The 26,680-nt window shown below is 37.3% G+C and overlaps 1 protein-coding gene across 1 annotated transcript in view; it reads right to left on the reverse strand.

Annotated features, from left to right (window-relative positions):
• Window positions 1-26,680, reverse strand: part of TRPS1 (transcriptional repressor GATA binding 1) — a 204,052-nt gene that overhangs the window by 146,591 nt on the left and 30,781 nt on the right. Inside the window, exon 4 of the mRNA XM_024741215.1 lies at window positions 23,911-24,514. Coding sequence (XP_024596983.1) covers window positions 23,911-24,514 — 604 coding nt within the window. The remainder of the gene's footprint in view (window positions 1-23,910; window positions 24,515-26,680) is intronic.

Raw genomic sequence — 26,680 nt, forward strand, 5'->3', positions numbered from 1 at the left:
CACACACGGCACTTGCTACTTGTACAAGGCCAGGTGGTTCAACTTTAGGAAGCCTGTCTGAATACAGGACAAGCCACATTCTTCTATATTAGCTGTATCAGAGGAAAGGTGATATTTTGCTCTCAATTTTCTTCATCTTGTTTTTATTTTTTCCTCAATTATTGCAGAACTCCAGTAGCAAAATGAGGTGCAATTTTGAGGGCATATAAAAAACCAAAAACACAAATTAAGTAATGAAAAGAGAATTTTACCCCTGGTGACCTTTCGAATAGAATGGATTAAATGAAACTTGCTAAAGGTGAGAAAAATAGCATGAATAATGTCTCAAGATCCACCCACACCCAATACACATCTTTAAGTTACTGGCTCAAATCACGGCACAGCTACTAAAGGAAGAAAGCAAAAAACACAAGGAAAAGTACCTAAATTGTTCTGATCGCCATTAACAGTACTTCCAAGCATGTCCTGAAGTATTGAAAAATATATACGCCATCTAAAAAGGTCTTCAATTGCTAGTAAAAACAAAGACCTGGTGGTTACCAACCTAAACTGAGCTTACCAAGGGAAGGGAAGCCAAGTGCCTTAATCACGTGCAGATCTTGATCAACAAATACAAAAATATTTTTCAAAACTTAATTACAATAAAGGATTTAAATTTTCCTGGTGCTTGTGTAAGTGCTCCCTGAGTAACCAGCTATGACAATACATCAAGACTCTAGCAGTGTGGACAAAAAAAAAAGTTGATACAATAATAAAGGGGTCAAAGAAGGTAATTATGAGAAGGTATTGGTTTGCAGGTAGGTAAAATCCATGCTCTTAAACATTATGATTTTTTAAAGTAACTCAATGATATTAAAAGTGAAAACCCTAACTCAGCAGGACCCTTTAAAAGTATTTATGTGAAACAGAGAGACCATTCCCTGTATTTTCAAGCTCTCAACATCCCCTTTATTCTGACTGCTCTGATGGATAAAGAACACGGCTGTTTACTTTTGTCGTGGGAATTTTTTTTGGGGGGGGATATTTTTGATCACTACTTTTTAAAAGTTTCTTATTAAAAAAACACTTTTTAGTGTTTGCACTTATTAGAATTCTGTAATTGGGCTTATCAAAGAATTATTCCCTCTTCTCTTTCTCCAAAAAGAACTGAAACTCAAATCAGTTGGTCAGTGTTACTGCCAAAAAAATGCTTCACTCGCATGCTGAACTGAAGTTTATATAAGGGGAAAAATATGTTTTTGGTTGGATTTTAGGAACATGATTTATTTAAAACAACTTTCAGACTAACTGGAAATAGACTGTATTCAGGACTAAACGAAATTTTGAATTTTTTTTTAAAGTTTCCAAGTACAAGTCAGTGCACTGATAAGAAAATATACTTCTCTTTCTAAACAACAAAGTACCTGCTTTAAAAAAAATTAAAAGAGAAAAAGAGTAACTGTTTCAAAGGTGGGGAGGAGATATATAATTTATCTATGCTCTAGGACAACACAGACATAAACAGTGAAGGCATGCCTACAGTTCCTGTGTGTGCGTGTGCATTTTCTCTCCTTCCATTAGTTTTATTAGATTGGCTAAGATTTACATTAAAGGTTGCTGATCACCTAAGGCAAACAGCACGATCAAATGGATTCAATGAAAGGCAACCAGCCTCAACAAGCACCACACAAAATGTGGGTTCTGCGAATGGAACTCTTGCCTACTGTACTGACATACCATACCCACTAGCAATGACTGGATAGTTTCTGAAAAAGAAAAAAAAAAAGCAAAAATAACCCCCCCAAGGCATACTTATCATGAAACCAGACTGGGAGTCCCTCAAAGGTAGACAATAAGCCTTTCGTAAGTAGGGAGGTAAGGGTGTGCTTTGGAAGATTTTTTCCCCCTACTTTTCTGTTGTCTGCACTTCTTATTCACCCCTCAGGAAAGGCAACTTGACACTGTTTTCTGTAACCAACCTGGTCTGGCAGGATTTCTCACACACCCAGCACAAAAGGCTAACCCCTTACAAAGTACTTATTTCAGATTTACGTCAAGGTTGAGTGACTTGCAGCCAGGGAACTGAGCTCAAAACATATATAAAAGTCTCCTCTGATAATCACTAAACCGGTGGTTTAGCTGGAAGGGGGCGGGGTGGAATTAAAACTTTGTACTGTTTCATTTCCTCTTATGCAAATGTGAAAGAGAAAGAAATAAACTCATAGAAATGTAAGGAGAATGGTATACTTCTTTGTTAATTTACTTGGAAAAGCTAAGGCTTCCAAATAACCATACGCGTTTACTGTAATAATTTAAATCTTCTATGGGATCCAACCGCGTGAGTTTTAACTTGTGTACACAGGCCCCCCTAAGTCTTTACTGCACTCACTTTAGTCCCCTAACTGTCATAATGCTTAAACTCCAGCTGAGGTATTAGGTGTTATGATAACTCATGCAATGATAATGGGTATTTCTAGAGTATATATCTCCTACGGGAACCAATGCAATCTTGGGTCTACTTAACATTGCCGGAGGTAAAACATATTCAGGAACCAGTGAATCAGTTACCAAGAAATCTCCTGCTTTTACTACCACTGGAAAAAAAAAAAAATGTGCATTTTCCTCTTCGTTTACATACCTCCTAATGCCCCACAGAATTCTCTAGAGAACTGGAAGCATCTTACACAGTCTTCAGATCTTGCAGAGAGAAGTGCTCACACCTTTTTCCTATCACCCCCAGTTACGAACTGAGCCTGCCACCATTGCCAAAAGGCCCAGGACTTTATGTCAAATCACACTTTACATTGTGAAGAAGAGAGAAAAATATCAGTGATTAAGTGAGACACCATGAGATCTATTACTCGGATTTACAATAAAGACGTACTGTGCTTTCTTAACTCTACACATTGGAAAAGAAGCTGTGCTGTCGTTTTCACAAGGTGTTTTTAATCCCACATCAAGTGTCTTTAACACTTTCTTTTTAATGATGTGGCCATCTGCTCTACCTGTTTTTTTTTTTTCCTTTTTCAAATATGCAAAAGTTGTGCAGTAAATTACTGGTAGGGGAAACAAATCAACAATAGAGCCTGGTGACACAGGTCTATCTACACAAAAGTTTAAAGCAGAAATCAATTAGGACTATATCCGTTTATCCAGAGAGAAATGACAATTTATTTCATGTGACTGGACAATATGGTGACAGATGGGTTTGAAAAGCTTGAAAATAACTGGTGTATGTTTAAACAGCTGATAGTACCCATTACACATACCATATGGGCCATCAATTATCTCTTTCCAGTTTTTGGTGCCAAAATGCTGAATTCAACCAACCCCCTCATGATGTTGGGACCCGAAGATTTCTGTCCATTCGTGCAGCAGGCTTAGATGAGAGGAACGCGTTTCGCTACAGCAAGGGGCCACAGTACATGAACTGATCAGACAGTTCTGTCCTTTTGAGGAAGGCTATTTCTCTGCCCACTGTCTACACCCACGGTTATCTTTTGAACATTAACGCCACTGGATGTAACTATCATAGGTTTCTAAATAATGGCACATACCCTTGAACGTTGAGAAAAGGGTCATACCAAAGACAGTCAAACACTTCTTCATGCTCTTTAACATAGAAATAGAGGTTTCTAATAAACTTCTGGGTTTCTAGAAGACAGCTGAGTGAAAAGAAGATTCTTAGGGAAAAATGATGTTTAACACGCAATCGCCACACGGGTATAAGATGCCCCTGGGTACTCATCGGACCGCTAAATTGGCTCGGTATTTAAAAAATCCTCATCTTCCTTCGCTGTTGAAATTCAAGTTAGAGACTTTGGGCTTTTATTCTGACTTCTGACCTGACAACCCTCAGGTGTGAAACAAAGACTCCTGCTGACAGAGAGAAAGTGGTTAAATGACGCATAACAATGCGAACTGCTCGTTGGACTGGAAGCAGTGCTGACAGCACAGGTGTTTTTCTTTTTAAGTTTGGAAGGTGCTCACGAGTGGTTCCTCCAGCACCATCTTTTAGCAGGCTGGGCTACAACAAGATTCAAAGGCTATTTTCAAAATCCCAACTGTGTATTCTGCTGGGAAAGTCTGACAGCATACACACATGTCAAAAGAAGTGGATGAAGATGAAGCGTTCGCATTGCAGAGACGCTAATTAGATAAATGTAATATCAGCGGTCTCTTTTTCTTTAATTGCATTGGAAAAAATGACAATGCATTTTTGTTTTCTTTATTACAATGCATACTGGAGTTTCCTGTTTTGATTTTATTTTCCATTTCATGAGCCTGTGCTTTCACATGTTAGTGAATTCGCCAAAGTACTACAAAGCAAAGTATTGCAAAGTAAATCAAAACGAAAAGAAAAAATTCCACCCGATTGTCTCAGCTTCTGTAATTTGGTGGAAACTGCAGAAGTTGTCTTTCCAAGGTGCACTAGCTGAGAAAATGATCCTATGAGCAAAAGCAAGGTAACTGAATCATGGGTTTATGGACTGCATTGACAATTGAGGTAATTCACAATGCCCATCTGAAATACATATTTGGTGTAGTAAAAATAACAGCACCAAGAAATGAAAAGCACCATATGCTCCACAATTCTGATTTCTCCAAAGGGCAACATTTTTTTTTAATCACACCAAGTTAAAGGACACAAAAACATTTCCTTGAAACTTTCAAGGGAAGGTATTTCTAAGTTCACGTATGAACAACACTGTCTACCTAATCTTGCAATTTCATTTTCTCATAAGGTATACCTCCACTATAACACATATGTTGGCAGGTGTGTGGTCAAATGATATGCAAATGGACATACTGAATTGTGTGCATGCGTATCTAGCCATACACTCATTGGCACAAGTTTGTGTGTGCATATATATGTGTGTATGTGTCTGTCTGTCTACATGTCATATAGCCCCTTTGTTTAAATCTTAGCAGATGATCAGAAGAGCTGCATGTAAGCAATCTTCAGACAGACTGGCTTCATTAAATGAAGTCTTCAACAAGACTTCCCCAAAGCAGGGAGGTCAGAATTGTGGAAAGAAGCTGCACTTCCACTCCTCCAAGCCTGGAGTAAAGAGGAGAGCAGGTGATCTACTGCACAAGGCCAGTTGGTAGAATAGAAAATGGCAAGGATCCAGGTGAAAATGGCAAGGATCCAGGTGTGCGGAGTATCAGAAGAGCAGAAAGAGCCTGGCCAATGAGCTACAGGCTATAGGGCACTAAGGGAGGGGCTGCATCCAGGTTCCCTAAGCCATGATTCCAGGTTTTTTGTTGTTGTTTTTGCATTTCTTTTTTTCTTCTTCTTTTTCAAACAGCCAGCTGGCATTCTTAAGGCCAGGGGAAATGTGGAGAATGGCAGTGCTCCAGAAATCAGAAAACAGTGAGAAGAAACAGAATGTCATCACTTTTGCCACTCATTCTTCCAAATAGGGATGATGACTCTTCACAAAGTCACTGCAATGTGATCCTTTGACTATCTGTAAAAATCTAAGACAGCTACGGAAGTGATAATAAAATCTGGGCTAGTCATACACTTTTGGTTTGCCTAGGTTTAGTTAGAAATCAAAATTTTTCCAAAAGATGAGTAGCCAAAAATGGATTGGTACCTATAAATTCATCAAACTGTTCTACGAAAGAAAAGAAAGAAGATGGAAAATGGAGGGAAAAATTGAGAAACTAAGACAATTCCATTGCTTTGATATCTGAGATAAATATATTAATCACTTCAGTACCTTATGTATGTTTGCTGCATTTATGTTTCCACTTTTTACCTGAAATCACCCTGCACATCTTACTCATCTGAAAAAATTTACATTTTTTCCCTGAATATTTCTTAAAACTGTAGCAGCTGGCACCATCGAAAGGTAAGGCTGGTTGACACTGTCAAGTCATGTGTATCAGTCAAATCCAAGATAAACTCCTTCCAAAGACAGAGAGATAGAGGGATAAAAAGATTCACCATGTGATGAAAATGGATGGTTCCAATAAATGTCATCCAGGGACTAACATGACAAAAGATGTCAGTACGAGAATTCCTAGCTACACTTTTTCCACACATTGACTCTTCATTCCTACCTTCAATGCCATTCTGATCTAGCAAAATTCGGAACAGACACAATTATTTTTCAAATCATTTGCTGATCTCAGAAACAGGAGAGTAATCCAGCATTACCTGCCCACATGTTCAGGTGCATATCCTTTGATGCAGAAATTCCACTTCTAGAAGTCTAGCCTGGAAGAATCTGTGAACAAGATATCTTTGACAACACTCTAACAGTGATGGAAGTTGCTCAGTAAAGAGTATTTTAAAAAAAAATTTATAACTCTCCATCCAAGACAAAGTCTTCCTATATATTCAGAAACATACTCAAGGCAAATATAAGAAAGAGAATTTGGCACACTGGTACAGTGACTTAAGCTCTAACTGGCTTGATAACATAAAATCTTCTAAACCCCTGTGGCAAGTAGCCTGGCTAAGAAAGGCACCACCTACCAAGTCACACCTACATAATATGGGCAGAAGAGGAAAGTGTTGTGCCGGTTACCCCTCACTACCAAGGTGACCTTCTCATGTGATCCTTGGTTCCATTTCTGTTCTCACTATAGAATCCACAACGTGGATATGATTCCCTGTACTTCCTGCAACTCTCTCAGGATGGCTGTGGGGTACCGTTAAATAACTCCTCTTTCAGTGTTCATGATGGGGCAGAGAGGAGAACATTGGGAGCAATGATCTTCTAGTTCTAAGGGGCTAGCCTTTAATTCCTCTCAAACACTGAGTTTCAAATCATTCCTTTGCAAAGGGAGCTTCTGGGTAGTTATAGAATTACTCAATGTAATAGCTAAAGGGAAGGGAGTGCAAGGAAGAATGGGGATGGGGAAGAAAAAGGGGGAGAATAGGAAAAGCATTTACTGCGATTGGGCCATCTGCCATCACCAACATTAAAATACTGACATGGCAACTGGTTTTTTCTCACTTAAGGAGACAGGAGGGTGCTCTTCTCTGATATATAAAAAGGACATGACAATAAACATCAATCAAATCTATCTGGTCTATTGTGTCATTCAAAGCTTGTGTTTCCTTATTTATTTTCTGCTGGATGACCTGTCCATTGGTGTAAGTGGGGTGTTAAAGTCCCTGACTATGACTGTGTTACTGTTGATTTCTCCTTTCATGGTTGTTAGCATTTGCCTTATGCATTAAGGTGCTCCTATACTGGGTGCATAAACATTTATAATTGTTATATCTTCTTCTCAGATTGACCCCTTGATTCCTTTTGTTTCTTTTTCTTCTCTGATTGCCATGGCTAGGACTTCCAAAATTATGTTGAAAATAGTGGTGAGAGTGGACATCCTTGTCTTGTTCCTGATCTTAGTGGAAGTGCTTTCAGTTTTTCACCATTGAGAATGACGCTTGCTGTGGGTTTGTCATATATGGCCTTTATTATGTTGAGGTAGGTTGCCTCTATGCCCATTTTCTGGAGAGTTTTTATCATAAATAGGTGTTGAACTTTGTCAAAAGCTTTTTCTGCATCTATTGAGATGATCATATGGTTTTTATTCCTTAATTTGTTAATGTGGTGTATCACACTGATTGATTTGCATATATTGAAGAATCCTTGCATCCCTGGGATAAATCCACTCAGTCATGGTGTATGATCCTTTTAATGTGTTGTTGGATTCTGTTTGCTAGTATTTTCTTCAGGCTTTTTGCATCTATGTTCATCAGTGATATTGGTCTAAAATTTTTTTGTGATATCTTTTTCTGGCTTTGGTATCAGGGTGATGGTGGCTTCATAGAATGAATTTGAGAGTGTTTCTCCCTCTGCAATTTTGTGGAAGAGTTTGAGAAGGATCGGTGTTAGCTCTTCTCTAAATGTTTGATAGAATGTGCCTGTGAAGCCATCTGGTCCTGGACTTTTGTTTGTTGGAAGATTTTTAATTACGGTTTCAATTTCACTAAGATCAGGAACAAGACAAGGATGTCCACTCTCACCACTCTTATCCTAGTTTTGGAAGTCCTAGCCACAGCAATCAGAGAAGAAAAAGAAATAAGAGGAATACAAATGGGAAAAGCAGAAGTAAAACTGTCACTGCTTGCGGATGACATGATACTATAAATAAGAAAATCCTAAAGATGCCACCAGAAAACTACTAGAACTAATCAATGAATTTGGTAAGGTTGCAGGATACAAAATTAATGGACAGAAATCTCTGGCATGCCTATACACCAACAACAAAAAATCAGAAAGAGAAATTAAGGAAACAATCCCGTTTACCATTGCAACGAAAAGAATAAAATACCTAGGAATAAACCTGCCTAAGGAGGTGAAAGACTTGTACTCAGAAAACTATAAAACACTGATGAAAGAAATCAAAGATGATATAAACAGATGGAGAAATATACCATGTTCCTGGATTGAAAGAATCAATATTGTGAAAATGACTATACTACCCAAAGCAATCTACAGATTCAATACAATCCTTATCAAACTACCAATGGCATTCTTCACAGAACTAAAACAAAAAATTCTACAATCCGTATAGAAACACAAAAGACCCCAAATAGACAAAGCAATCTTGAGAAAGAAAAACAGAACTGGAGGAATCAGGCTCCCCAACTTCAAACTATACCACAAAGCTACAGTAATCAAGACAGTATGGTACTGGCACAAAAACAGAAGTATAGATAATGGTACAGGATAGAATGCCCAGAGATAAACCCATGCACATACGGTTACCTAATTTATGACAAAGGAGGCAAGAACATACAATGGAGAAAAGACAGCCTCTTCAATAAGTGGTACTGGGAAAACTGGACAACTACATGTCAAAGAATGAAATTAGAACACTACCTAAAATCATACACCAAAATAACCTCCAAATGGATTAAAGACCTAAATGTAAGAACAGACACTATAAAACTCTTTGAGGAAAACATAGGAGAAACACTCTTTGACATAAATCACAGCAAGATCTTTTTTGACCCATCTCCTAGAGTAATGGAAATAAAAACAAAAACAAACAAATGGGACTTAATTAAACTTAAAGGCTTTTGCACAGCAAAGGAAACCATAAACAAGATGAAAAGACAACCCTCAGAATGGGAGAAAATGTTTGCAAATGAAACAATGGGCAAAGGATTAATCTCCTAAATATACAAACAGCTCATGGAACACAATATCAAAAAAACAAACTATCCAATTAAAAAATGGGTGGAAGACCTAAATAGACATTTTACCAAGGAAGACATACAGATGGCCAAGAGGCACATGAAAAGATGCTCAACATCACTAATTATTAGAGAAATGCAAATCAAAACTACAATGAGGTATTACCTCATGCCGGTCAGAAAGGCCATTATCAAAAAATCTAGAAACAATAAATGCTGGAAAGGGTGTGGTGAAAAGGGGACCCTCCTGCACTGTTGGTGGGAATGTAAATTGATACAACCACTATGGAAAACAGTATGGAGGTTCCTTAAAAAACTAAAAATAGAACTACCATATGACCCAGCAATCCCACTACTGGGCATATACCCTGAGAAAACCACAATTCAAAAAGAGTCACATACCACAATGTTCATTGCAGCACTATTTACAATAGCCAGGACATTGGACCAACCTAAATGTCCACTGACAGATGAATAGATAAAGAAGATGTGGCATTGTATATATACAATGGAATATTACTCAGCCATAAAAAGAAATGAAATTGAGTTATTTGTAGTGAGGTGGATGGGCCTAGAGTCTTTCATACAGAGTGAAGTGAGTCAGAAAGAGAATAACAAATACCATATGCTAACACATATATATGGAACCTAAAAAAAAAAGAAAATGGTACTGATGAACATAGTTGCAAGGCAGGAATAAAGACGCAGACATAGAGAATGGACTTGAGGACACGGGGTGGGAGGGGGAAGCTGGGGCGAAGTGAGAGTAGCATCCACATATATATACTACCGAATGTAAAATAGTTGGCTGGTGGGAAGCAGCAGCATAGCACAGGGAGATCAGCTCCGTGCTTTGCGATGACCTAGAGGGGTGGGATAGGGAGGGTGGGAGGGAGGCTCAAGAGGGAGGGGAGATGGGGAATATATGTATGCCTATGGCTGATTCACTTTGTTGTAGAACAGAAACTAACACAGTATTGTGAAGCAATTATACTCCAATAAAGATCTATTAAAAAAAGAAGGACATGACTAACCCATCAGTAGTTCTGGGGTGGTTTGTAATAAATCAATGACAATATTGTTCTGCTAAACCTAACTGTGGTCTTTCTAAGAGTGGACTGTTACAAAAATAAATAATAACTGCTTTTGAGAAAAACCTTCTGTGTCTGAGACCTGGTTGTGGAACCCAGTAATGTCAACTGAATGGGGTTCATTCAGTACCAAGTTGCATCACATAATCTAAGGATGGAGAGCTTCTCGGGAGATTCTGCAGTGCTGATCTGTGTTTTGCCAATCACATTGTAAGATCTTGTTCTCAATTAGACCCTCATGAGCTCCTTAGTAAAGAAAACGAATGTAGTAAATTTCACAATAGGGGAGAAAAAAGTCGGCACCAAACAAAGTATAACAAATTTCTGAAGTTCCATGTCTTGAAAATAATATACTTTTGCAAAAAAATGTTTAGAAAATACTTAAGTTCAAAACAGCAATTTCAGACTAAAAAAAGAATAGTCTTAAATATCTTAAAAACCACAGACCTACCTGCAAGAAACTGAACGCAAAGTTTCCAAATTAAAAAGAAACGAGTTCTAAGAAATGATGGACTATGTATACGATTTAAGGACCTCGCTTCTATTTTCCTGTGGAAATAAACTGATGAGGTGCCCAGAAGCTTCTTTAATAAGGCCAACGCATCCAAAATCTGTCAACTGAATAACTCAAATGCACCAACAAAACAATATCAACAGAAGCAACAATATGCAGAAATTCTAAGGTTTCCAAGACACCAAACCATCTCTGATTTGTTCAATCAGTGAGTCAAATTCCCTGAATCAAAGCAAACCTGTTAAATATAGCTACCGGAGTTAATATATTTAAAATATTATCATTTCAAAATGTAATTAATATAAAATTGTTGGGCTTCCCTGGTGGCTCAGTGGTTGAGAGTCCGCCTGCCGGTGCAGGGGACGCGGGTTTGTGCCCCGGTCCGGGAAGATCCCACATGCCACGGAGCGGCTGGGCCCGTGAGCCATGGCCACTGAGCCTGCGTGTCCGGAGCCTGTGCTCTGCAACGGGAGAGGCCACAACAGTGAGAGGCACGCGTACAGAAAAAAAAAAAAAATATATATATATATATATATATATGTGTGTGTGTGTGTGTGTATAATTGTGTAATGTGATAGCTTCAATATTGATTTTTTTCACACCCAGTCTCAGGAACATGGTGTGCATATTTCAGTTCAGACTAGTGGCATTTCAGGTACTCCATAACCACATATGGTGAGTTCCTACTGGACTGCACAGAACTGCTCTAGATAAACTGCTTGGATACGAGTTCATGACTGCAGCACCGGACACATGCTGTGATTCCTTGGCCTCTTGTTCCATCTTTATTCATCAAACCACAATTCAGCGTAGGCATCATCTTCTCCAGTATGTCTTTGAGGACCTCCCAGGCCAAGATAGCTACCTGCACTCAGCACCGCCTTCTCTGCTGCTGTATTTTCTGCTTTGCATAAATCACCCTGTTCTATTTCTGTCATCTTGTAGATTTTGTTCAAGGGCAAAGACTTGTCTTATTCTTCTTGTACTTAGCACTGAGCACAGAGCCCAACACACAACGGGCTTCTGCCACATAACCTTCAAACTTAATTCAACTAGCTGCATGTTATTTTGGGGCCCCTTACTCAACTTCTCTATATCTTTGTACCTTCATTTAAATGGGGTTGCAAATGTTCAGTATCACAGTGTTGTTCAAAGAATTAAGTGAGATGATGCCTATGAAGGTTCTTGGCATAATTCTGGACATGGTGAAGCACCCTTTACTATACTTCCTCCCAGGAGGCAGAAACTATGCGTATACTGACCCCTGCATCACCACAATCATAAGTGATGTGCCAGACACATGTTTTATAAAAGAATGACAGATTAACTTGAAAACTTTTTACTTATTAACAAAAATAAACCCGGGGTAAGGCTTAATCAAAATTATATACTCATGTATAATATATAAATACACATATACATATATATGCACATACTTGTATATGATTCAAATTATACTATATTTCATAGAATTCTTAATGCCTAGATGACTTCACATTCTTGAAATTTTAACCTGAAACATACATATGGCACAATTATAGACTTTTCAGCATTTTATCATCATAAAAACAGATATTCTCTTTTTCTTCTTCTAATCTCTCCAAGGTTAAAAAGGATTTTCAAAATGCAGTTTACAATAAAAATATTCAACAAATGAGCACTGTATTAAAAGAATAAATTGTGGTTTTCAATTTCTAATTAATTTATCTGAAAAGTTGATGTTTTATGTTTTGATTTCTGGCATGAGATATAAAATGTACCATTGCTCTAAAATGAATGAATCAGATAGGTTTTCCCACAAATGACTATTTTAGAAAAAAAAAAAATCTACAATTAATGGGATCAAAATTTTGCACTGCCCCACATCTCTAAACTGATATATAAATTTAATGATTATATAAGTTGAGCCATACCAGCAAATATACTCCTTTTACTAACACATGTCAATATAATCCCAATTAAAATACTCTGTAAAATTGCCTACAATATTTCAGATCAAAATAGCTTCTACTGAAATAGACTTTCCTGCCACTCTGATTTAGAATCTCACTTTCCCTTATCAGCAGATGGTAAGCCAAGTACTATTTAAATCCATATGTCTTCCATAGGCATAGTTCAAATACTCGATAAAAAAGATGAACAAATGTTTTAGAGCTAATGACATTAGCCTTTGAGTGAAAAAAAGTAACAAAGTAGAGTTTCACTTCCTGAAAATGACTTTTACTACATCACATTTAGATGATTGAAGGAGCTACATCTCTGTAAACCACCCACACAAAAATAACCTACTGTATAGAACAAGACAACAGTAAAAGACTATGATTTTGATTATTTCTTCATGAATCCTTCCTCTCTGCATGGATTCCAACCCTGAAAGGCAATGAATCTGGTACCAGAGGGATACCATAGTGTAGGTACAATTCAACATCAGGGCCAAAAAGAACAGGGTAATTCACCAGTTTTCTTTTGCATTTTACAGCTATACCCCTTTTCCCTCCTCTCCCCCTACTACTTTCCTAAAGGGTCAAGAAAACAAACAAGAACTCCATTTAAAGAACAAAGCTCCCTGACTTTGTAGATTTCAATTCCACAGACAGAACCCATTCTTCTATTCATTTCTTCCAGGCAAGGAGATTAAGATGATGGTTTTGGGGTTTGTAGTAAAAACAACACATGTATTCATTCCTGAGTTCACAAAAGCTTTTGAACTCTCCTTTCTGGGTTTGTCTCTAGCAAATGGGATGCTGCAAGCTCAAGGAAAAATATTATCTATGAATATCTTTCTCTTCTTCACATCACATTTTCTAGTCTTGTAAACCTTTGATTCCCTGACTTGATCATAAAATTATTGGAATAAATGGTCCCACTGCCCATTCCCTCTTATTTTGAGCCCAGTGCCCAATGTTCTAAAACATTTCCCTTCCTTAGAGGGAACCATACAGAATAGTGAAACTTTCTTCCCACATTTTAGATTCGGCAGTGTTGCACATCATGCTCTATAAACCATTAGCTGTGCAGAAGATTGATTATTTCAACCAAAATGGGATTTACACTTATTATTTTAAAAAGAATTTACACAAAGAAAATAAATTTTGGATAAGTGAATTAAAAATAAACAGCTTTTACTGGAACTCTTTTTAAGCCTAGAAACACATTGGCAGATTGCTTCTCTAGATTCCTGTATCAAAAACTCTGTCAACCCTGAGAAATCACTGTTTCACCAGATAACTCAGAAAAATTTTCAAATTTATAAATGGTCCAGTAAAGCTCAATTTTTTTTTTAATGTGAAACCAAAACTGGTATAATTTTATGATGTTTTTACCCAACTTACCAAATAGCATTATACTTTAAAGGCTACTGGAAAAAATTGCATGTAAGTAATAACTTACCTAATCCTTTAGTCCTAAAAAGAGTATTCAAATATTGTTTGCAATTATAAACTTAATTAATGGTAAAAATTATACAAGCAGTATTGTAGGCTCACACAGAAATTAAAAGGTAGTTTTCCAATTTTTAAAAAAGTGGATATATATTCACAGAATTCCATTCAATTAAGTATGCACTGATTCTAGACTTCCTAAGAGATGAGCAGTATGGCGGGGCCGATAAGAAATAGAAACATAAAAACGGCACAGCCCTTCTCTCTCAGGAGCTCACAATCTATTGAGGGAGAAAAACTCACAAAGGGATAAATTATAAGATCCGATATTTGCTGTTTCTGAAATATCTTTGCTCTATTGTGCTCCAAACTTGTCCCAATACCCCTTGCTTTCGGTGGAAAAACCTCAGATGCGTGCACACACACACACACGTACTTCAGTGCATCTCAATTTCAGGTCCAGAGAATATCACAAAAATCTCAACACTGCAATGAAATTCATACATTAAAATCATAAGGACTGGAAACTACAGAGGTGCCAACTCAATTCCACGTGAATCCCAACTCAAAGCCATGTTTAAAACTCATCTGATTCGTTAAATATAGAACAGTTAAGACATCTGACTGAACCTGAATATTCTGCAGTCACTGTCTAGTCATAGAAAGGTAGGAGCGGTTTGGGCTGGTCACAAAGATGGATAATTAATGAATCTAAGCTTGTGGGTCTAAGTGTAAACTTCAAGTGCATTATGACTTTTACCTATTTCAGAGCCTTTATCCACCTATGGTTTGGTTAGCTATTATGAAGCAAGTGAGATTGATTAAGTCATGATTAGAGTTCATGGTCCTGCAAGTGCAGAAAGAATCTCTTAGAAACACTCTAGATATAAAACTTAAAAAGGCTTATCTTTAATAACGGAAAATCAGTACACCAAAGACAGCTTGTTTACTTTTTATTTTTTTTCTTTTTGCGGTATGCAGGCCTCTCACAGTTGTGGCCTCTCCCGCTGCGGAGCACAGGCTCCGGACGCGCAGGCTCAGCGGCCATGGCTCATGGGCCTAGCCGCTCCGCGGCACGTGGGATCTTCCCGGACCGGGGCACGAACCCGTGTCCCCTGCATCGGCAGGCGGACTCTCAACCACTGCGCCACCAGGGAAGCCCCAACAGCTCGTCTACTTTTAAATGATGATGCTGTGTCTACAGAGTGATCATCACACAATGGGCTGTGGTTGATTTTTTTTTAATGCATTTTAATTTATACTTCTTACCAAAAAACTAAAGAATAAACTTATGATTTTTTCTTCACATTAAATCAGTAAATAGACTAGTAAAAAGACATAAGCCTATCTCTCAGATCCAAATTGTTTAAAGAACTGAAAGCCTTGAAGCTTGGGAGATTTTAATCAAGACTTCCATTAACCCCCTACCAATACCCCAGGGACTGTAGGAATTTTAAACAAAAGGGAAAGCAATGCTTTTAAAATGACTTAATGTAATACAGTATTAAGATATGTAACACTTTTAGCCATTAAACAACAGGTGACGTATCACAGGCAAGGATTTCTCTTTCTTCTCAATGACTAAATAAGACATTAAGTAGGACATGAAAATGAGCCAAGGAATCAAAGCTAAGAGAAGTGATTAGTGAATAAATCAGAACAACAATATATAAAACCAAAATACAATAGTTCTTATATATAATGAAACAATCAAATGAGTATAGTATGTATGGCATACACTTTAAACAGGTTTTCAAGAATTTTTTTTCATTTATATTTCTTTTGAAACTATGTATGCTATGGTGCTATGCAGAATTATTTTTAATTTATATTTGAATAAAAGAGTAACTTACATATATATGTGCATATATAAAGTATATATATATTAAAAGTAACTTTCTGATGCTTATTTACACTAATTAAAGATTTTATTAAATTCTTCCTTCAGACTTTGATTTAAATAACCCAACTCTGCTCTAAAGCTTATTCTTTCCTTTGGGTTTATGGTGCAAATAATAAGATCTTGAGGTATGCATGTTTCTGCAAATTTCTGAATCCTATCAATTAACGAAAGATTTTTCCATACACAGAGGATCTTAAATTTAATCTCATAAACGTCAAAACAGTAACTGTCACTCTAGAGCAGGACTCATCTACTATGCTATTTTTTAAAGTGCAGCTACATAGCTCACCTTTGACTTGGATTATCTTTAGACTTTTGTACTTTGATTGTTCCTCAAGTTCTCCAAACACCAAAGTTCTTTTTTGTTGGTTTATTTCGTTCTTACACCCCAAGAATCCCCTGCCCCATCTAGCACCACCTATGCAAACCCCAATCCTTTGTGAACCAACCAATAAGCAACCTCTTCCAGGAGGCCTTTCTTGATGGCTCAATTAAGAATAGATAATTTCCTCCTCTTAAAAAAATTAAACTTGGGATTAACATATGCACACTACTATATATATATTATATATATGTATATATATATGTAATATATAAAATAGATAACCAACAAGGACCTACTGTATAGCACAGGGAACTTTATTCAATGTTTGATAGAAACCTATAAGGGAAAAGAATCTGAAAAAGAATATACATATTAATCACTTGCTGTATACCTGAAACTAACACAACATTGTAAATCAACTATACTTCAATAAAAAAATGCTAAAATATTAAATTAAATTAAATACTACAGCTTATTTGTTCCACTCCATGGCACTTGGCACCCCTTTCCTTATACCATAATCATGTTTCTGAACATTATCTGCCAGACTGGTTTACAAATGGTTTAAAGAATCGGTGACCATAGCTTGTCCATGTTGATATCACTCCTAGAATATTCCGTACAAACTAGGTTTTCAATATAAACTCAACTATTAAAGAAAAGTCGGTTCATTTAGAAGTCATTCCGACTCCTCTGTTCCCTATGAGAAATGCCATTTCTTGCTATCCATTAGATATTTTCATCTGAATGTCCTGCAAACTTTGTAGGTGTTAAGACTACCTTATTTAACACTCACAAAAAAGCTCACGCTAGAGTTCTGCTAATGGCACTACCATTCATCAAAAAGCAATTTAGAAAAGTGTGGACTTTGAAGTCAGCCTATATGGACATGGTCTAGCATGACCCAGTCACTTACTAGCTGGGTGACTTTGGGCAAGTGACTTAATATTTCTGAGGCTCTATTTCCTCTGTAAAATGGAATTAAAGATATCCTCCATGGCATGGGGTTACTTGGAAGATTAAATGAGTTATTACAAATAGAAAGGAGAGCCTGGCCCATAGCTGGTGATTATCAAATGTTAGCTATTATTGGTCTCCTTGTCCAGTCATCCAAACTTAAAGCCTCATTCATCATAACCTCCCTCCTCTTGGTCACCCACACATGTCAACTTGGCTAACTCTTGAATATTCTACATCTAGCATATCTGTAAAAATAATCTCTCATTTTCACTATCCTAGTGTAGCCTTTGTTATCAGTCATAGGATAAGGGATTAACCTACTAATTAATCTCCTTTATCCCAATTCTGCCCACCTATCCACCCTCTTCCAAGCCATCCTATGTAAAATGGGATAGATATTAACCTTGTTAAAGGTTTGATCAAGATATCTTTGATCTAAATCCTGTGATGGTTCCCTATTTCCTTCTGAAATAAAAAATTTCAAATAAGCATTTAAGGAAATTCTCCTAACCTATATGTCACGTCTTAGCTACGCAAACTATACTGCACATACCTTTTGCTCAAGCTTTTCCATCATCTATATCTTAAAAATGCCCTCAGCTAAACTCACACTGTTCTCTCTACAGAGCTTGCCTTCCATGCAGTCATATTCACTTGCTGAAAGCTTAGTCTTTTTTTCAAAAATCATCTCAGAAAACTCTACGTATGACAACTGTTTTCAATCACTCAACTGAATGTGATCTGTTCCTCTTTAAACACCCAAAGACCACTGCTCTCCTCTCCTTGTCCCTTTTATGGAAGTCTCACTTTTATTATCATTGTCTGTATACTTAGCTTATCACTTATACATGATTGTATATTACTTGAGGGCAAGAACCCTGATTTACTTATATCCATACTCTTTATAGGATCTTTCATGGTTCCTGAAACAAAGTAGGTGCTAAATTATTATTTATAGGGCAAGAAAAGTTACAGACCAGTACATCAGGGAATGATTCTACAAAGTTATCTTTTGCTTTGGATTTCTATTTCTTTCAAGTCTGAGTCTAGGTTAGTTTGGTTTAACATATGTTGGTTCTTTGAAAATAAATCCTGAACCCAGATGAGTATTAATGTATTTAAATTTAGATACAACCAATTATGCATTCAAATCCCCCAAACAAATGGGTATATTGTTAAAATTTCATGAACTATAAATACAAATAGTTTCTAGTCTTTGAAAGGACTTTGCATATAGCAGTGAGATGCTTGAAAAAGAAAATGAAAATGGGATTTAGAATGGTTTTCTACACTTCCCTTTAACACCTGAGTTTCATTCTTACCTTACCTTAAACTATGTAAATGACCTTGAGAAAATTAAAATAAATTCAAATAGTTTAAAACAGAGTTTGTGTGTGTACCAAGTACTTCATTAAATAGCTGCTGGAGCCAACTTTATGTGATCACCAAAACATATTAACTTTAAGAATCTTTTTGGAGACAGTGAAATCCCTTTACATATTAAATACACATATACATAAATATTAAATATATATATATACATATATATTATATATATATTTACCTTGTAAGACTCATTTCAGTACATTACACTATTTAAATACTCTTTGAATGTCAAGGTGACTAAGGAATGTTTCGATTATAAAAGTGAAATAGATACTTCACTGAATCTATGTTGGTGCTTCAGAAATGTACCTTATTCAAACCTTCATACTAAGTTTTCCCCCATAATAATGTTTAAAGAAAATGTTGGGGGTTCTATTTCTTAGCTACCACTGTGAGGCAATTCTCACCAATAAAATGTTTTACCATTTCCCAAGAGTATACATACACATAGCCTGGTAAAGTGACCAATACTTGACAATAAACTCCACTACTGTGTCACCCCATGGAGGAACCTGATTATAGGGAAGCCAGTTCTAACAATTTAAAATTGCAAGCAAGACAGAATTATTTAGCTACAAGGATATTCAATGCAGCACTATTTACCACAGCAAAAATTGGAAGTAACTTCAATGTCTGACAACAGGAATCAATAATCATCTTTTCTGGTACAACTAGTACAATACATAATGAAATATTATGAAGTCAATAAATGTGATACAGCAGAATAAACACTAATATGAGAAAATGTTTACAATTTATTATAAAGTGAAATTGAAGGCTATTTAATAATAAACACATAAGTCTATGTTTGTATGTGCATGTCTTCGTGTGTGTGTGTCTCCAGAAAGGGATAGATTAAAGTGTTGAGTAGTCATTTTCTTCTTTTTTGTTTATTTATATTTTCTAAAATGTATGTAATGAACATATATATTTTAATGGGAAAGAAAATGCTAACAAATACTAATTCGATATCCTTTTCTCTTTTCATAGACTCTTCCACGGGTAAGAAAACGCCAACAAACACTAATTCTATATCCTTTTCTCTTTTCATAGACTCTTCCTAATTTCTTTCTTGTTTTCATCACCAACGCCACCCTAGAGGCCACCTCCTCTCCTGAAACCCACAAGAACTCAGTGGAAATATGCTCATTTTCATCATGACCACCAATACTTCTAATAATTCACATATGAATAATGAGATATTAACTCTGAAGGAGCACAAAGAATCTAAGATAGGTTTATAGTTTAAGATTTCAGTGGGGCGAAACTGAATTATTCACATCCATTAAATAGAGTTTGAATGATTCACAGCCAATTTTATTTTTATAATTGTAATGAAACAGCTGGGATTAGAGTCTATTCATGGACTCATAAGAAATTTGCACCCCACCTACTAAAATTAGTTTCTGCATCCAAAATTCTGATTTGAACATCTGACTGTGAAAAAAACAGGCAACATTGCTCAATGCCAAGAAACTGAAGAAATAGACTTTAAACATGTCATATTCTCACCAGAATTATTTTATTTCTCATTGTGTAGACTTCCCTTTATCGGCATTCGTAAGTGGCCCCTTAATAGCACGATTCTCTGAAACAAAGGTATTTTCAAAGAATGAGCTTTCTTGTATAAGATAAGCCCCTGTTGATTTTAGACTGTATTGTGACAGTTGTTTATAATTTATGGGTTCTTAGCCATTAGAGGGAAATCTAACTTAGGAACTTGGACATCAAATACATGATATCTCTTTGGACACTAGCATCGCTAAGTCCACAATAGAAGATATTTGTCTTAAAGTTGCCTCGGGTATCAATTCACAGACCTAAATGTTTAAGGTTTTATAGAAAATTTGCTTGGCCCCAGAGTTTGCAACTTTAAAGAGATCTGAGCAATTGTATGCTTCTATCTCCATAATTTTCCAAAGAAGGAAACAGGACATAAGGACTGAGTGACTCATCCAGGGTGGTCACACGGCCAGTTAGTCACAAAGTGAGTCTAGAACACAAAGCCTCTTTTCCTCCAATCCAGTACTCTTTCCACTATATCACAAGGGAAGAGTAAAAAGAAAACTTAAAATATAATTTTACTGGAAAATACAATCCTGTCAAGCCTGAATCACAACCAGAGACACTCCATTAAAGGTGGAACACACCCACCTCTAAACCCAGCTGTAACCTCAAAGGGCTGGGCACTCTACTAAAGAATAATTCAGATATATTTTGGACTCTTGAAAAATATTTAAATCATATGTGAATTTGAGGTAAGCTCTAAATTTTGATTTGATTTTTTTAAAAATCCTACATGAGATATATTATCATAGCATAAAGTTTTGAGAGGCATATTAAGTGGATAGTTCATTTGTAGACCATAGACTGCCCATCGCGACAGTCTACATTTTAAAAACCTCCAAATTTCTTTGAATCAGTTATATGATTCAGGCGAAGTAATGGATTTTCCTGAATTATCAAGAAAAGTTTAGGTTGAAAATTCCTGAGATTAAGAAGAATTAGATTAGCCAAACATGTGTATCTTCTAAAATATGACCAACACTGCTTCAACTGTAGCATGCTTTGCAAAACAGATAAGCTTCTAAAAAGTTATAAGTAAATAAAAACATTTTCATTTTTCAAAGTATCAGGGAAGAAATTTTAAAAGTCCCATGCTGAGGTTCTGGGGTTTTTTTTTAAAGCAAATGATTATTTTTAAGTAAAGCAAATAGCTCTCTCAAATGTAATATTTGTAAATGTTTAGATTCCCATATATAAATCTGACCTAACTTGTGCATATAAATGACATCAGGGCATGTTTTCATAAGTGTCATTAACAGGGTAAGAATGGCCTGAGAGGGCTTCCCTGGTCGCACAGTGGTTAAGAATCCACCTGCCAATGCAGGGGACACGGGTTCAAGCCCTAGCCCGGGAAGATCCCACATGTCACGGTGCAACTAAGCCCGTGCACCACAAGTAATGAGCTTGCACTCTAGAGCCCGCGTGCCACAACTACTGAAGCCATGCACCTAGAGCCCGTGCTCTGCAACAAAAGAAGCCACCGCAATGAGAAGCCCACGCACCGCAACAAAGAGTAGCCCCCGCTCGCTGCAGCTAGAGAAAACCCATGCGCAGCAACGGAGACCCAACACAGCCAAAAATAAATAAATGAATAAAAATAATGGCTTGAGATTCTGTATTTTTAGCCTATAGCAATCACAAACTCAATGTTAATATTGTCAGCTCTCAAAATTTAGTAGACAATGGCCTTTAAGTATCACAAATTCTACAGTTAGGAATCTGATATTCAGTGTAGAACACAGTTAAGTAGCCTCTTGCTGAAGATTTCCTACTTCAGCAGCTGATGTGGAGGAACTGAAAAGACAGTTGAAATGATGCAACAGAAAGTTGAAGTCAGGGAATTAAGGAAGTGGAGGAATTGAGAAAAACAATTTTTTTAGAAAAGTATTATCCTCCTCAGGCTGCTTAAAGAATAGAACTGCCCTGCTCAGGTTTTAGATTGCACTGCTTCGTAAATTACTGCTCGTTCCAAATTCTTAGTGTTTACAAACAGTGGCAGAAAAGGTAACATTCCAGAAACAGTCTAGAAGAGTCACACAATTTGGTATCAGATGAAGATGTCATGGATGAAAACAGTTTTAAATGGAAAAAAAAAAAAGAGTGGGGAGTTCTAGTGATACAGATGTAAGGAAATCAATTCCACCACGCTCTCAAGATGCAACATGAAATTTAAAAATCCTAGGACACGTCATTCCTGCCTTATAACCAGAAACCATAAGAGCCACTTGAGACCAGAAGAGTCCTCATATGCTAAGAAAATGATGAGCATTTACAATGATTAAAATGCATAGTATATGAAAGAAGCTCCCTAAATTGAACACTCACTTGAAAAGCACAGGAACTATTTCTCTTCTTTCCAAAGTTACTTATGATAAACTTGCTCCTTCCGGGCAGGAAGGATTCTTTGTTTCCCAGTGTACAAGGAGGCATCTCCTCTTCTGCATTCAAGCCCTTCTCTTAGCTCCAGGGCATGACTGCGGATGGGAAAGGTAACAACTTTTATAACTAACTGTGCTCCTCCAAGGGGCGTTTCTCAACTCCACTAGAGAAAGCCAGAGAAGCACAGATAAGCCTCAGAGAATCTACACGAAATGAGAGCAGAGTAGCCAAGCTGACATTGGCAAGAGTAATTTTTCTCCCCAGAATACATCCAGAGAGAACTCGGTGGTCTCTAACCTCCAGGTCAAAGCACTGGGCTGGCTGAACTGAACTGTATTTCCTAACCAGCTCTTTTGTAAAGGTTAGCAGGATTCTGATCCTACCTTCCATGAAGGAACAAAGCTTTGAAATCAACCGGAAAGCTCAAAACTTCTCAAAGTCAAGGTGAGATGTTGAAGTGGTAGTGCCTTAGGCAAAAAGCAAGCATCACTCAACTGGGAGCTCCTGACTTTTCACAATCTAAAATATTTCTTAACAATTCACAGTCTACACAGCATGAAGAGAGTGAGCAAGGATCTTATCTTACAGAGCTTTTGTTTAGTTTCTTTTTCACGCAGGACTGTGTCTTTCTCCCTACAGGAGCCCGATAATGTAAAATTCATGGTTCTTTTCTTCAGATGCTCTTCACACCATTCACACTTAAGTCTATCTCATTTTTTCCCTCCTCTTGGCAACAAAACAACAAGCACTGTCATTTGTACATAATTACGCTGTGAGTTTTAAAAACACTACATTTCTGTATTAACGTCTCACTGAGGGCTTTGCCTTCTTAGTGATTTAAATCTCTACGAATTTCCTCATTAACCATAGACTGTGTCACACCACCTTAAAATTTAAAAGTCATTTCATTATTTTAATGTAACAAACGTGCATCCTTCTGGGATTCCGAGCCTCCCTTCTCCAAAAGCAGCCTCACCGTTTTGCATAATCACCAGGAATGATTAACAAACATTCAATCAGAGCTGAGAGTAGTGACAAACAAGTGACTTCTACCCACTCGATCAAGTATGTGTAGAGTACACACAAACACACGTGAGCTGCTTTCTACCACTTTGGCCTTATTAAGTATACATCCCCAGACAGATACACATCATTTAGTTACACTTGGTAAGTCATGATACTAACTCTAGAGAATGTACGTTCTCCCCATTTTCCCTTCAAGATATAGGAATTATTTTAAAAAATTAAACCTTCCTACCCGTAACAGGGACTGGGATTCATCCTTGGACTTGTTTTCTCCAGATGCAGGATACTGCTGGGTGAGGGCGCCAGCTTTCTCTCCGCCTGCAGGCACCCCCTGCAGGAAGCCCTTGGTCTCCACAGCCAAGCCATAAATAGGGCGCGCCAGGTGGGCAGCCTCTACGTTGGGGCTATCCCTTAAAGTCTTTGTCTGCTCTTGGGGGCCGGACACAGGGGTCAGAAGCCCCAGGCTTGCTTGAGTATAGGATGGACTGCCCCGTAGGATGTCCGCCCCTCTCCAAGTCACGTTGCGAAGGTCATCGCTTGAACTCTCAGCCCAAGCTTTTTCTTTCAGCCCATCCTTCTCTTCTAGTTTCTCCCTCTTCACCACACTCTCAGCAACCGTCTCTCCCATTTTAGAGTCTGGATTGAGCAGACTGTAGACCTTGAGGTCAATCTTGGGCTCCTCCTTGATGGTGGATACGGCATGCCCGTCCTCTTCGCCGTTGGCTGTAGTGCTGTCCTGTTCCTGGCAGTGAACAGTGTTGAAGTGCTCCAGTAGTGACTGAGTCTCGGCAGCTGTAAAACTGCATTGACGGCATTTGTAGCAGCTGTGTGCTCTCCTGCAGAAGAAGAAAACCATTACTCGAAATCTAGCATTCAGAAGGGCTTTAAAAAAATAGTCTTCAAGCACCTGAATTTTATCTCCTGTAATGTAATAGGTAGAATGCAATACAATATTCTCAATACCCAGAAACTGGCATCTTCCGTTCTAGGTAAGGAAGGCAATATTCCCGTTTGTTATATTAGCAATAACAGGTGTCTGCACACACAGACACACTTATGCGCACACACTCCAGACGAGTCACATTTAAAACTGGTTGATTTGCTTTATTATTGAAGGACCTGCTCTGTTCATTTTACTGTGACCGAATAATCATCAATTCTATATTATTTAATAGATATTCATAAATTTTTACACCTTATTTCATCAATGGACTTTTCTCTTTCCACTTATTTAAACTAAACTGGGATATTTTTCACTATAAATATATATACATTGCTAGTGCTGAAGTGCTCTATACAGCTTTTACATATATTAAAATCAATTCTACTGAACTGATTACAATGTTCTTTTCTATCATAAAATTTAAATCCATTTAATCAATGAAATGTGGTTGACTGAGCTACATAATCTAGTAAATAAAATATACCAGAAGCTCAAGTTTTTTAAGACAAATTTTTTCTATCTGTAAGGACTTATGAACATTGAACAAATTGAATGTCTATTGGGTACCAAGCAGCATGACAGGCGCTGTACAGATATATTCATTAAAAGAGTATGTGTGAATGTATGTTTATGTGTGTGTTTTCTTTTTATAAGGCATAAAACAAGGAGACCTTACTGTTGGATTTCATAGCATCTCCTGCTGTTAAAGACAGAACGGTAACTGTTAAATTAAGAAAAATGTTTGATTAACAAAGAAGAACAGAGGCACTGTATCCTAAAGGGCATACTGGAAAGGTACACAAATAACTGGGAATAAGGCATACATTCTTTAACTGTAAAAACCTTGTATGGCTTTCTAATTAAATAACCACATGAAACACTTGCTACTCCACGATATAATGTGTTAGGAGTTACAACTTAAAATAACAAAATACGTTTTGAGACCTGTTACTTAAAGCTACTGCACGGGCTTCCCTGGTGGCGCAGTGGTTGAGAGTCCGCCTGCCGATGCAGGGGACACGGGTTCGTGCCCTGGTCCGGGAAGATCCCACATGTCGTGGAGCGGCTGGGCCCGTGAGCCGCGGCTGCTGAGGCTGCGGGTGCGGAGCCTCTGCTCCGCGACGGGAGAGGCCACAGCAGCGGGAGGCCCGCGTACCGCAAAAAAAAAGAGAAGAAGTGCAAGACTCTAGAGTACCACATGACAAAATTATTTTAAAACAGAAGACTCATAGTTTTATTGGAGAAGCAATTTAGTTCACTTAAAAGTAAGACTCTAGAACCAGAATGCCTAAGTTTCAAGCTTGGCTCTGTATTTTACTATATATGTGACTTTGGATAATTTACTGAACCTGCCTCAATTTCCTCACCTGCAAAATGAAAATAATAGTGCATCTAGTATGAGTTAACCAATATAAATCCTAAAATTAGATAAAGCCCCCCTTCTGTGTGAATCTGCATTCTTCACTCTATTCAAAGGCGCTAAAACTTACCAACTGGCATTTTGGTATCATTCTTTTCCACTCCCCCAGGTACCTTAACCATGACAGACATCTTTCTTAAAACCATGTTTATTTCCTAGCAGATCCTTTGTTTTAAGACATTACCAGGTAGAATATATTTTTTGCCTTTTCTGCTTCACCTAGTGGTATTCAATGGCCTGAAAGATGGAGCAGTTTAGCAGTTAATTGTCAAGCCTTACTCTTTTTTCAATAATAGTAGTCAGACCCATAATCTTAAAATTCTGAATAACAAAGACAGAAAGGGCATTACCTGTGTTTTCCTGAAGTCTTCAGAGGTAGGGATGCTTTGTAAATGTATTCAGGAGGGTGGTTTAGAACCATAATATATCTAGTAATATATCTCAGTAACTAAGATTATGTGCCTTCAATATCTACTTACTCTGCAATCTAGAAATGTCCTTGAGACAACCTATTCCTTCACCATAAAAAGACGAATACATCCAACCTTTAACTGGTATGTGACTGACATGTCCTCCTAAATATACAAGGAGTTCTGGGTGTGTCCTGTCTAGGCAATGAATTCATCGCAATGTATCACT

This window comes from Neophocaena asiaeorientalis, unplaced genomic scaffold, assembly GCF_003031525.2.
Source record: "Neophocaena asiaeorientalis asiaeorientalis breed wild unplaced genomic scaffold, Neophocaena_asiaeorientalis_V1.1 scaffold177, whole genome shotgun sequence".
Lineage (NCBI taxonomy): Eukaryota > Metazoa > Chordata > Mammalia > Artiodactyla > Phocoenidae > Neophocaena > Neophocaena asiaeorientalis.